Raw genomic sequence first — 13,898 nt, 5'->3', positions numbered from 1 at the left:
TGTGGCTGTGTTCCAGCAAAGCTTTATTTACACAAAGAGGCAGCAAGCAGATTTGCCGGCCCCTGCCCTAGAGTTTAAAGGCATTCACTCATCTTATACTGTAGTTGCCCCAAAGGAAGCAAACTACGAAGCAGAAGTAGGGGAGAGGAGGTGAGAGATAAGGAAACCTTAGACAAGTGTAACCCACAATGAATGGCTGGATTCGTGTCTAAAACTTTCCCCAGCATAAGCCAATTACTGAAAATGAAATCCCAATCCTGTGCCAACGAGAGTCGAACACAGTTAAAATGGATCTGGGCATCACTGCCATGTTTATCGTTTTCTTGCTTATAATGTTCAAACTGGAGGTCCCCCCAGAGGACCTATAGGCACATTATTTTCTGCATTTGTCATTTTCCTGCTTTCTAACATTTTCTTTCCTTAGCCCTTGGGACAGAATATAACACGCTTTTCCTGTACTTACAAAATAAAAATTTTCTCCCCAGGCTATTAGTAGCTTTTGTACCTTAAAATAAAAAAATAAAAAACAGACACTTTTTAAAAAAAATGAGTCTCTACTGTTTTGACGAGCTTGGGTATTTTGTTCAGCCACAATGTCAGTTTTTCTCTCTCGGGTGGTCATTTTCATTTTCTAGCTCCTGGATTCTGGACCAATGCTGTCGTGTTGACGTGGGCCAATTTGTAAAAGGAATGAGAATGTCAAAAACAGTGGCACCTTTCATTGAAGTTAAAACCGGTATTAAATTTCAGATTCTTCATTTTAAGCTCACAAAATACTGCTGGTCTTTTGTCTGATGTTTGATACTACGCTATTTGATGACTCTTCAATTAAAGATACACTCAAGGCCTGATTATCTGAGCAGGTGGAAAACAGATACACGCAATAACACTCAATGCCAAAAAGCGGTCATGTGGCTGTCTCTGGGTCCCTCCCTCCCTGTGCTCACAGCGCTGGGGACTGGCTCCATATCCTTCCGGGCGCCCGGTGGCAGCAGCCTGCTCTGGCTGAGAGGCTGGGTCACCATCAACAGTGCATCTGAGCAGGTGATCTTCTTAAAAGGAAGGGGTGGGAAGAATTCAAGTAGAGAGCCATATTTGTTGTGGGGTTGGGTGGGGGGTTTACATTTATTTACACACAGGTGTAAGATAAACAAGAAACCAGGCAATGGGCCTAAGGAGGAGCCAACCTAAGAGAAATCCACCAAGTGCAGCCTCCCATTTCCTGCCCCTCAGCGGGTCATCACGGGGCCCTTGGACAAAGGAGGTGCGCCTCAGGTTTTTACTCAGATTGGTGTTTTGTAGGCAAATGCTTGCTTTCTCTCAGCTTATAGAAAGGATGGCAAAGATGAAGGGTGGGTCTGACTACAAGAGGGCAGAGCCAAAAATAATCTTAAGGGCTGTTAAAAACAAATGGGATGCATTTTGGAAAGTAATCAGAGTAAAAACTGATTTATCTAACAATTTATCACCTGAAGCTCTGTTAGCACCCATGCCATTGCCTGGCTCTGAGACCCCGCAAGTCTCCTGCCTTTGGAATCATCAGCCAAGAACCAAATGGTGTCCGTTCTTATGCTTAAAGCATCTTCATACTTTGATTCTTTAAAACCTGGTCACTGTGTGTGGAACACCATGAAGCAACAATCTATCCCACAACTTGGCTATCTGGGAGAACCCTACACAATCCCGCAGCCAACCCCTTGTTTCCGGGCCCCTTCTTAAGAATGGACACCAGGCTGGTCACCTTGACCGTGTTCCGGTCGCTGATGAGAATCTGCTCTTCGTTAATGTAGAAGTAGACGGGCGAAATGATGGTGAGGTTGGGGGCCGACCACTTGTCGAAGTTGATGATAAGCTGGAAGGAGATGTCGGGCAGTTTCTGGCAGATGGTGGACAGCACGAAGGCGCAGTTGGCCGGGAAGCGGAGGAAGGCGCCGTCGAAGGTGCGGAAGACGCCGCCGCCGGCCGCCAGGCAGTAGGAGGTCTTGGTGCTGAAGCAGCCGCGCACCCCGTTGCGCAGCGCGCACTCCTCCTCGGACTTGCATTGGCGCGGGTCGCACTGGATCAGGTTGCGACGGAAACAGCGGCAGCGCCGCGTGCAGTCGCTGTTCCAGAACAGCTGCTTGGGCTGGAAGAAAGGCGCCGTTTGCATTAAATTCAGACTGTGGTCAGGGCTGGAGACCGCAAAGTCCAGTCCCCTTGGTCTTTTATCAGGCTGGGCTAGCCTATCTTTATTAGGGCTGGAATTTGTAGGAGGCAGCAGTGGGGAAACGGTCTCAACTCAAAGGCTCCATCAATTGCAGGCAACTCAGATGCCAAACAATATGCAGTTTTGACATTTACTTATTTACTTACGTATTTATTCTTAGAGACAGGGTCTCATTCTGTTGCCCAGGCTGGAGTGCACTGGCGCAATCGCAGATCACTGTAAGTAACCTGGAATGCCTGGACTCAAGCTATTCTCCTATCTCAGCCTCCCTAGTAGCTGGAACTATAGGCACACGCCACCACACCCAGCTAATTTTTGTATTTTTTGTAGAGACGGAGTCTCACTATGTTCTTGAACTGCTGGGCTGGAGCGATCCTCCTGCCTCAGCCTCCCAAACTGCTTGGATTACCGGTGTGAGCCACCACCCCGGCCATAACTTGATTGATTTTAATAAAGAACTCTGAAATCTTTGGGCTGGATTGTAGAACTAATCACAGTCAACCTGAATGTGCAGCTGTTAGAGGAACTAGGTAAAGAGGAAGAATATTTGGTAGAAAATATCCATCAAGGAGTCACACTTCTGACAAGTACAGACTCTGCTTCAAAGATGAAATTAAAATTCACTTAAGAATGATAAATTAGCCCTTCAAACCTTAAACAGTCATAAGAAAGCAATGACCAGCACTTCTGATTAACCATTTCACATTTCACAATCCTCACCCTTCCTTGTGTCTCGTCTGCTTCCAACTTACTTCTGTTGGAAGTACCTTCATTCCCATGTGTCCTGAATGTGAGAGATCCGGAGAACACCCGGGGGCCATGAAAGGAACGTTTTGGGATCAGACCACCTGGGTTTCAATCTAGTCCTATATCCCCGCCTGTGCCATCTTGAGTAACATTACTCACCTCCCCAGTGTCACTTTGCTCATTTCTAAATTGGAGATATTAATAGTGTCCTGTGGTTGAGCGCAGTGGCTCATGCCTGTAATCCCAGCACTTTGGGAGGTCGAGGTGGAAGGACTGCTTGAGCCCAGGAGTTTGAGACAAACCTGAGCAACACAATGAAACCTCATCTCTACTTAAAATAATAATAATAATAATAATAATAATAGGCCAGGTGCAGTGGCTCATGCCTGTAATCCCAGCACTTTAGGAGGCTGAGGTGGGTGGATCACCTGAGGTCAGGAGTTCGAGACCAGCCTGGCCAACATGGTGAAACCCTGTCTCTACTAAAAATGCAAAAATTAGCCAGGCATGGTGGCACATGTCTACAGTCCCAGCTGCTCGGGAGGCTGAGGCAGGAGAATCGCTTGAACCTGGGAGGCGGGGGTTGCAGTGAGCCGAGATCGTGCCATTGCACTCCAGCCTGGGTGACAGAGCGAAACTCTATCTCAAAATAATAGTAATAATAATAATGATAATAATAACCAGCATGGTAGTGCATGTCTATAGTCCCAGCTACTCCAGAGGCTGAGGTGCGAGGATCGCTTAAGCCTGGGAGGTAGAGGCTGCAGTGAGTTGTGATCCTGCTGCTGCACTCCAGCCTGGGCAACAGAGAGAGACCCTGTCTCAGAAGTAATAATAATAAAATGAAATTAAAAATAATGTCTTACAGGGCAGTTGTAAGGACTAAATTAAATAAGATGTATAAAACACACTTCCTGGCATAGGGTAGGCACTCAATAAATAGAAGCTGCTATTACAGGAGTAGAACAGCTCATCGTCTTTCAGATGGTGAAGAAATTATGCAACATTACATAAAATACCTACAACATAGCGTATCCTCAACTGGAGGCAGCTATTCTTTTCTTTTCTTTTCTTTCCCAGGAGTCCCACAACTAGAATGTTATTTTCTACTTTTCCCAAAACAGGCGGCAATCTGCAGGCACGACTCTGCTTGGTAGGGTTTGCATTGTTGATGTTGCACTTGCTCTAGACTAAGAATTCCAGGAAACTGTTGGAAATTGGTCATGATTGTCCAAGTAGGAGGTGGTACCAACAAATAGAATGTGTCATAGAGATGTGGGCACTCAATGCATTATCAACTTACTAAAATAGTGTTATCCAGAAAAGATCTTTCAACAGCACAAAAAGGCCTATGTTTCTGTCTGGTCAGTTTTCTGCTTTAACTAGAGACATCAAAACCCTGGATATCAACTACAGATATGACTCAGATTCAAGGGTAAATAGATAGAGGAGAAGATCTTCCAGAACAAGTTTCCTGATTGCAGTGCACTTCAAGATGCTATTGCTGATTGTTTCATCCTCAAAGTGAAGTCATTGCTGGAACTAAGTCTACTCTCCTTCCAGACTTACATAACATATTCTGGGTGCCAACAGCCTCACAAATTGATTTCATTTCTCTTATCAGATTTATAGAATAACTGAGTGGATGGTTTGGCCTCTCTCTGATAAGAAGTCAGACATTACAGTGGTGAAAAGAGAAAAATAACTTGATGTATGTGGATATGATAAAGGGTAAATAATTCATCCACAAGAGAATCTGATCCTGAAACGAGTATCACAGTAAAGTGGCTGGCCCAGCGCTGCTTTCTTCACCTTAATCACACATGACAATGACAGCTGGGTGATCACTCTACATGCTAATAGCCAGGCGTAGTCTCTATTCATTTCCAAAGACATTTATTCTATGAACAAGCCCCCAAGCGCTTTGGAATGGTGGCAAGTAGATGTGGATTCTTTGTTCTCTGAGTTTCCTGTTTCCCGGATGTAAGCTGTTGTCAAAATCCACTGAGGTTCTGATGAAAAACTGTTCATAATGTTTACACTGTAGTACTAATAGCAGCCAAGAGCTGACCATGCTTTTCCTGAGAGTTCCAAAGGCTTTTATTTGCATCCTTTCATTAATACGCCTGGATTTTTTGTTTACAAAATGTTTCTCAAGAGAATAACAAAACAACAATAACAATAGCAGCTCCCAATTATTGAAGGACTCGATGCCAGGCACTAGGCTAGGAACCCAGCATCGATTATTTATCCAACAGCCCTACTGGGTTGGTATCATTAGTCACATTTCATTCACAGGGGAACAGACGTTCAGAGAAATGACAGCGTTTGCTCAGTGTCACACCTCCAGCAGTGGTACTGCTAGGATCGAACCCAGGTTTCATTGAATCATGCCACACTGACACTCAGGATGCCTGCCCAGGGTGCATGGCACAGCTGATAGATGGATAGGTTTTGGTAAGTCTCTGGGCTGGGAAACACAGTTTAGAGAGTGCTTTTTGAGTTTTGAGCCTGATTATATCTTCTCCTCAACTGTGGGAAAATATAATTCATTAATTTTTTCCACATGTTCTGCCTTTTCCTTTCAAATAATATTTCTAAGAGCTCATTTCAACACCCCCTCTCCCAGAAAGTCTCCTTTGATTAGTTCCACTATTTTACCTTACTTCCTCCCTCTAATATAGCATTTAAATAAATTTTCCACTGAAAGTGAAATTGAGGGTCACTTCCACATTTCTTTTATTTATCCCCAAAGTTAGGGCAACTTGAATGAGTCAATGCATCTTTACAAAAAGGAGGTACTATTTATTTTTCGCCTAGTTGATTTCCAATTCAGACATTTCAATTAGAATTATTTTAAATGCTACTATTCTTTTTCACTTAAAATTGATTAGTTCTGTAGGGTATTATTTTTCACTTGCTGATAGGTTATTTTGTAACTGTTCTCCTGTTCTTTAACGTACATTATTTCTCTCTTCTGAATAGATTTTTAAGACCCTCAAGGCAGGGGACATGCTTTCTCATCCCCCACAATACCACCAACACAGTGCTTTGCAAACAGCAGATACTCAATTATTCGCAGTTGTTAACCATCTAACTTGCCAACATACGGTTTTGATGTCATTTAAACAGAGAATGGGCTTGAGATCGAACCATGAACTAAATACCTTGTCTATTCAAGAGCTTTTCTAGCTTAGTATTATGGAATTCTAGCTTAGTGTTATGGAAAGATTACAAAGTCCAAAAAGTGAAATGATTTCGTGAACTCATATGTTTTATTGAGAAACATCTGCGAAGGGCATCTTCCTTAACTCTATGTTTAAAGCCCTGTAGGGGGCGCCACAGAGGGTGGGATGTGGGGGCACCACATTAGCAGTCCGGACCAAACTCTGGGGATGATACCAGAGTGACAAATGGCACACGTGGAGATGGCAGCCACAGCTACCCTCACGGAGCCTCAACAGCCAGAAGAGGGAAGGCCGCCCCACTCAGCCTCTAGCTCCATATTTTCCAGTGACAAATGTCCTTAGCTAAGACAGCTACAAATGTCAGATTCACAGTCACCATATTTCCAAACTATAGCTGTATCTGAAGCTTTCAAACTGAGATTTACAGGACAGAAAATAGAGAAAGGCACGACAGAGGCACACAAATGTGAGTGAGTAGGGGAGGCAGAGCGCCGGAGACCTTGCCAATGTGGAGGAGGGAGGAGGAGACACTCAGGTGCTTTTCCATGTCTGACACTCAGTGCCCAAGAACGTCATCTGAAGAGTGTGCTTAGCCTCTCTACACCCCATCCCACTCCCCTGCCATGAACATGACGCTCTTCATAATGAAGTGGGAAAATTGGTCAATCTGACCAACCTCTTAGAGTTGGAGAGGAATCTGATCACTGACAAGGAGGAAAATGCCAGGCTGGCCTCCCATACCTCGTAATATTTGCCATCGGAGTAGCAGCCGCAGCTGTGGGGCAGGATGCAGCTCTTGCCGTTGAGGACGTAGCCAGCGTCGCACTGACAGCCCTCCACGCAGTAGTGGCTGCAGTCACTCTTCAGGCGGATGGCGGCACAGCGGGGCTGGCAGACACTCACGCAGCTCTCGTAATGGCTGTTTGGAGGGCAGGTGACAGCTGGAACAGGACAGACAAGTCAAGACTCACACGATCACAAGGCACCGAGGAGGGTTTTCTCACAGCTATTGCTCACCTACTCAGGGAGATGAAGGGCACAGGGAGAGGCAGGAGGTAGGAGGTCTGCCGCCTTTCTTCATTACTGCCCTCTTTGCTCACAGAAAGCCTGGGTCTGATTAGTTGCCTCTTAAATAAAGGGCCAACGTGCAGATGGAGGTGGCTGGAGCTTCTCACATCATGGTCGTCCTTTCCTCAGCCTGGCCATTGAGATCCTCTATTACCTGCCACCTAAACCCACCCCCGATCTGAATCTCCAGTTAGAAATGTCACCTGATAACCTCCCAAGGCACCCACCCTCCTCCTGCCTCCAGGTCTCCGTTCACGTTGATCTTTCTTATTCATGCCCTTCTTCATCCTCTCAGCCTGTCCAAATTCCTGGTTCTTCAAGTCCCAGTGGGAGTCCCAGCTTACCCATATAGCTCTCCCTCTTAGACCAGTGTCAGCTCCTCTACACCCCAGAGCTTCTACAGAACCCTTTTCTAAGCCAGCAGTTTACCATCCATAGATGCCTGAGCCCCATGATCTCTGAGAAGGCAAATGTACACTGTGTGTGTGTGTGTGTGTGTGTGCGCGCGCGCGCACGCACGCACACATGAGTACACATGCTGGCATGAACGTGTGTGTTTGTGTGCATGAGTACACGTGCTGGCGTGCACGTGTGTGTGCATGTGCACATGTCTGTGCAAACTGACTCGCATCAATTATGTTCTACCATTTTTCAAATGCATCTAGATGCTTCTATAGAAGGCAAGTAGGGTCCTGGTGAAGGGTGTGGGCTCTGGAACCAGCTACAAGAGACCCAGAGCATCACTCGGGCTCTCTGAGCTTCAGCTTTCTTATCTGTAAATACAGATACCCACAGCATTCGCTTCATGCCTGGTTGCAAAGGATTAAGTGAGTCTGTGTGCTCAGGACAGTGGTTGGCACATAAGTGTTCCGTAAGTATTAGTCAATCATTAAAGACAGGTTTGCTTAAAAAGTTTCGTAGAAGCTATTATCTCAATCAATGTATACTAAAAGCACAACTACCATTATGTGGGGATGTCTACCCTATACTGTATACAGTATCTATATGGGGGGTTATTTCATTTATTAAATTATCTAGTAGTAACGTCTACTTTTAGAGTACACAGTTCTATGAATTTTAACACGTTTTGCTTCATATAACCACTCTCACAATATACTATATGTTTTTAAAAAAACATTTGTAGTTTAATACATAATACTTGCATAGCGTAGATAATCCAAACCATACAAGTAAAAGCATGATGAAATGGCAACCTCTGATACCAAACTATAGTCCATTTTTCCAGAAGTGTTCTATGCATATACAAGCACCCATTTGTGTGTGTATGTATGCACACAAGCATATGTGTATGCCCTGCCCATTATTTTTTGCATAAATGGGAGCATAATATATACACATTTCTGCTCATTGCTTTCTTTATGACAATATTCATTTCATTTAGCCTCAAATTATTGCTTTTGCGCTGCTGCATGCTGAGTGTATTTTTTGTGTTTATGCTGATGCTGCAGTGAACATCCCTGTACATGTATCTTTGCCCTCATGAGTAAGGGCATCTGTGGAATAAATTACTGAAAGTGGAATTACTGGGTCAAAAGGTATGAATGCCACTAAGTTGCCTCTAAAGAGGCTGTGCCAATTTGTCTTCCTCCCTGCACTGTTGGAGGAGGTTTGTTTTCCCACACTTTCCTTGATTGTCTATCACCAAATTGTCTGATCCTTGGAAACAAGGTTAAAATACTATATGTGCTGTCTCCTTATGCTATATGTGTATTACTATTATTATTATTATATATCCTTATTTAGTTTGCATTTCTTTGTGAGGTTGATCCTCTTGCTCTCATGTTTATAATCCATTTGTATGTCTTTTTTTGTTAACTGCCTTTTCATATCCTTTTCACATTTCATGTTGTTGAAATTTTTATTATTAAATTATAAAAGTTCTTTAAAAATTAAAATAGGCCAGGTCAGGTGCAGTGGCTCACGCCTGTAATCCCAGCACTTTGGCAGTCCAAGGCAGTGGATCACGAGGTCAAGAGATTGAGACCAGCCTGGCCAACATGGTGAAATCCTATCTCTACTAAAAATACAAAAATTAGCCAGGCATGGTGGTGCTTGCTTTTAGTCCCAGCTACTTGGGAAGCTGAGGCAGGAGAATTGCTTGAACCCAGGAGGTGGAGGTTGTAGTGACCTGAGATCATGCCACTGCACTCCAGCCTGGTGACAGAGTGAGACTCCATCTCAAAAAAAAAAAAAAAAAAAAAAAGAATTAAAATAGGCCTTTGTGGTATGTCGTATGTGTTACAAAATATTTATCATTTGTCTTTTGACTTTGCATTCATTTTTAAATAATTTTCTAACTTTTTTTGAAGTTGTTTATCTCCTTGCCATGGAAAGATGTAAACTTTTTAATGTAATGAAATTTATCAAATTTCCCTTTTAACTTTGGATAATTTGTTCTGAAACGTTCTCTCCATTGCAAGATTATCAAGAACACTCCTTTGTTTTCTTCTAGTATTTTTGTGATTTAGTTTTTTTATGTTTAATCTTTGTTCTGCCTGGATTTTATTTTGGAGTAAGAAATGAAGGAAGGATTTAGCTTTTCCCAGCTAGTTTGCCCTTTGACCCTTTACTATTTACTGAATAACAAATATGTTTTCCCAGTACTTTGAAATGCCAACTTTACCATATGCTAATTTCTCTTTAGTGTTTGGGCTTGTTTCTGAACTTTCTCTTCTTTCCCTTGGTTGGTCTTTCTGTTCATGTGCCAGTATTCACTTGTTTTATTTTTATTATTTATTTGTTTAACTTGTTCATATGCCAGTGTTAACAGTGACTGAAGGTATGCAATGCATTGTAATATTTGGGAAGAGGTATTACTAATTTAGAGATGTTTGTTATTTCAAGTATTTCAAATGGGTCTATTTTTCCAACTGGATGATAAACACCACGTTTCACACTCTGATTCTTCCATGCCACCCTACACAGTGCTGAGAACATGGCAGATGGTTAAGAAACACTTGATTCTTGGAAAACAAACTTTCAGATTCCTAGTACTGATCCACTGCTTCTCTCTCCCCACCAAATGATATACTGCGAGCTGTAGAGTGATGACCTGAACTCTGCACCTGGATTTGTACCATGGTCAAGAATGTGTCTCTTGCCATACCCAGCATCTGTGCCTTGGTAGACAGGATGAATGGCGCCCCTAAAAAGCAATTCAGCTCAACAGAATGGACAGAGGCTTTGGAATCAGACCAACCTGGATTTGAGGCCTCGCTCCGCCATTAAGCAGTGTCACTATGGACAGGTTACTTGCTCTCTCTAAAACTCTGTTTTCTCATCTATAAAACTGGGATCATAGTATCTCCCTCATCAAGTAGTTATCAAAATAAAATGAGATATAATTCATAAAGCTCCTCATATAGTGCCTGGTACTTCAATAATAACTTCTGCAATTCATAGTAGTAATAGTTGTAATCGTAGAAGGAATTTTTTTTTAACAATTATTATTAAATGTTTGGAGAAATATGTAAGACAAATCTTAATTATCAGACTTTGTACCCAGCACTCTGAAGTAGCAGCAGCTGCCTCCAATAAAAGGGAAAATGACGATGACAACCAACTTTGGCCACAAGTTAGGCACTGGGTGACTAGGCTCAGAGAGGCAGCATTGCACAGAAGGGAGAGCACTGTCTTAGGAGCCACTTTCCAACTTACCCAGGCCACCTTCCTCGGGAAAGTGACTTCATTTCTCTGAGCTTCAGTTTCTTCCTATAGAAAATGGGATTATGAGTAGTGCCTACTTGGCAGGGTTGCAATGAGAAGTAAATGCATGAGTCCCCAGATCCCACTTAGAACCTGGTACATAGTGAGAGCTAAGGAACTGTCATTTATTCCTTTTTTATTTCCTTCTCTTTCTCCTCTCACCATCGAATACCCTAATTACAGTCCCCCATTAAGGGACTGAAAGAATGATAGACTCAGCTCAATGAATTTTAAGGAGGGGCTAGTAATTAAGACAATTTACCTTCCCTTCTCCTTGTAAGCCTATTTGCTCAACTTAGGTTACAAGATTTTCCAATGAGTTTACAAATAAGGTAATTGAGTAATAAATTATCCCATTGATAGGAACGGTCAGATCATTGAAAAATACCAGCATTCTACCTTGTTACCAAAAAAGCACAAATTTGATGGGCAGTTCTAGGTTAACCCCTTTGCTCCTAAAGCACCATTTCTCATATCAAGCATTGGATGCTACATTGGATTGATTTTTGGTAGACCGAGAGTTGGAGAGTGATGGGGCCTGTCCTCACATGATGTGGAGTCATATCAGCTACGGTTAAAACAATCCTATTCTTAGGTCGAATGGCTGAATTAGGACTCAGTCTCCCGAAGCTTTTCTCTGCTTCTGAGATTCAAAATGGAAAAGGAAGTTACCTCTAACCATGCCCTCTCCCCCAATCTGGCCTCCACACCAGCTTTAAAACATATATTTTTTCTCCTATTTTAGTCTTTCTTTTTGCCATTCATTACCACCATCTCCTCAGGTGCTCTAACTTTTGGATCTTTGCCCCTATCTTGAAATGTCAAGGTAGGGAAGGTCTAAGTCTCCTTGTGATGGGAACGATTCTAAGTTACCTGCTGGCCCTGGCGTATCAGCCTGGGACGTGCTGGTGGGAAGCTGGTAGAAGGCAAAGGATAGGACCCAAGACTGAGGATGAGGCAGGGCAGACTCGGCTCTGGGTGCCATGGGTAGAGCTCCCATTACTAGCAAGCCAGGGTAGAGAGGAGGCAACCAATGTTTGGACAGAAATTTGGGAAGGGAGAGGAAAGGGTTGCTGGTAGAAGGGAGAGAAAGACAAGAAAAATCACCTTCTTATCCTTTATCCCTAGCCAAGCTTTGTTGTGGGGGCCTTTCTTCCTTGGGGGTAAGGTTGTGAGGCCTTGCTGACTCAATTTCTTTTCCTTCCCATGAGTGACAAAAATTAAGACCCATCAATTGAGGTGAAAGTTCCTGGCATTAGCCCCTGTGTGCATTTCCCTATTTGTTGCAGTTGGAAGCATTGGTTTTTGGCATGCCTGTCCCCACCCCAGCCACCCTGAGAGCAGTACACCCAGCATGGCGTGGCTGCAGGTGAAGAGAGAAGTCTCTGTAACAGGGGAAACAGGCAAGCTTTACCTTCCAAAACAGCTTCCCCATTCTGCACCATGTTTAGGCCTCTGGGTCCAAAGCTTGGTTTTCTGATTTAGAGGAAGACAAGCTCTCTGGTCTTACTGGAATGACCCCAATGAATCCAGAGTAGCTCTGGGGATTTACCCAGACCCGAGCTTTCTTATAGGTATATTTATTTCATTGAAGTCATCAGAGGCCAGTTTGTCTGGACTGTCCTCCCTACTGGCACCATTCCCTACCCTGCCTGGCCTCACCCACTCAGGGACTGAGCCTGGATGAAATGGGATTGGCATCTGTTCCCTGCCTTCATCTTCCTCCCACCCTTCCCTTACAATCGACATGAATCCAGTTGTGTGGAATGTAAACTGACTGTGTGAGCGTTAAACCACAATGCTGTTTCTGGTTTTTCATCTGAATTTCCTTTTCCAGGATGAAGATGGGAGTTGATTCTCTGGGGACCCTGCTGTATCACTTATTTAGCGCTCTATGCATTCCAGATCAATTTTTAGTTTTAAAAGAGCTACAGACCTTCTATAGGGAATATGCTTTTTAAAGAAATATGCTATTATTAATGAGATTGAGACAGGAAAATAGATCAAAGCAAGTTAGCTAAAGACCAACAGTGTTTTTTTCCCCCAGGTTTTTCCTATTCGTATGTGCTAAATGCAGGTAAATTATCCCAGTACATAGTCCAGCAGTATAGTATATGGGTTGGGAGCCTGGGCTTTGGGTTAGAAGCTCAAGTCCTGACTTTGCCACTCAGATTATACGACCTTAGGCAGTTACTTCATTCCTCTGAGTCTCAGTTGCTCCTTGACTAATTGGGTCATTGAGAAGACTAAATGAGGGATATTGATAAAATGTTTAGCATGGGGTCTCGGCTCAGAGCAAGCCATTAATATAACAATACCGCTTAGAATGCACAGAGTGCGCCTGGCTTTCAATTACCTAATTGGATCCCCTGGACGTTTCTGAGGCACAAACAGTAAAGGCAGCATTACCACTGCTTTATGGAAGGGGAAACTGAGAACCAGGGAGGAAAAGTGAATTGCCCCAAGGTCACACAGATCCTTAAAGACAGAGTAAAGGCTGGAATCCAGGGGCTCTAGTTCCTTCTCTAATGTACTCTTAATATTCTGCTCTGTTTCATAAACACAAAGACTGAAACATGACACATATGAATCAAATAGAATAACATGCTTACACAAAGCATGCGGATTATTAACACAAGGATGGGCCCATGAGGTGTTAAAACTTATCCTTCTTTCATTAATCTCTTGTTAGCATTCTATTGTGAACTTTGTGCGTCCAAATGCCACGTGCGATACTCTGTGATTTATATGCATGACCTTATTTCATCCTTAGGGTAACCCATGAAATAAGTGACATTAACTCTATTTTACCAATAAGGACATGGAGGCTCCAGGAGGTTACATGTCATGCTTCATTCAGATAACAGACTCAGTTCCAAAGTGCATATCCTTAAATTGCTACTCAATTTGTTCTGACTTCTAGGGAGATGGAAGACTGGCCTTCCCAGAGCAATCAAGAAAGA

General features: G+C 43.3%; 1 protein-coding gene across 1 annotated transcript in view; it reads right to left on the bottom strand.

Moving 5' to 3' along the window:
* The window catches only part of TECTA (tectorin alpha), a 92,117-nt gene that overhangs the window by 26,597 nt on the left and 51,622 nt on the right, over positions 1–13,898 (bottom strand). The window contains exons 13-14 of the mRNA XM_023208479.2: positions 6,883–7,082; positions 1,742–2,125 (exon numbers count right to left, since the gene is read on the bottom strand). Of these exons, the coding sequence (XP_023064247.2) occupies positions 1,742–2,125; positions 6,883–7,082 (584 nt within the window). The remainder of the gene's footprint in view (positions 1–1,741; positions 2,126–6,882; positions 7,083–13,898) is intronic.

Source organism: Piliocolobus tephrosceles, chromosome 13 (assembly GCF_002776525.5).
Source record: "Piliocolobus tephrosceles isolate RC106 chromosome 13, ASM277652v3, whole genome shotgun sequence".
Lineage (NCBI taxonomy): Eukaryota > Metazoa > Chordata > Mammalia > Primates > Cercopithecidae > Piliocolobus > Piliocolobus tephrosceles.
This window is presented reverse-complemented; position numbering and strand designations above follow the sequence as displayed.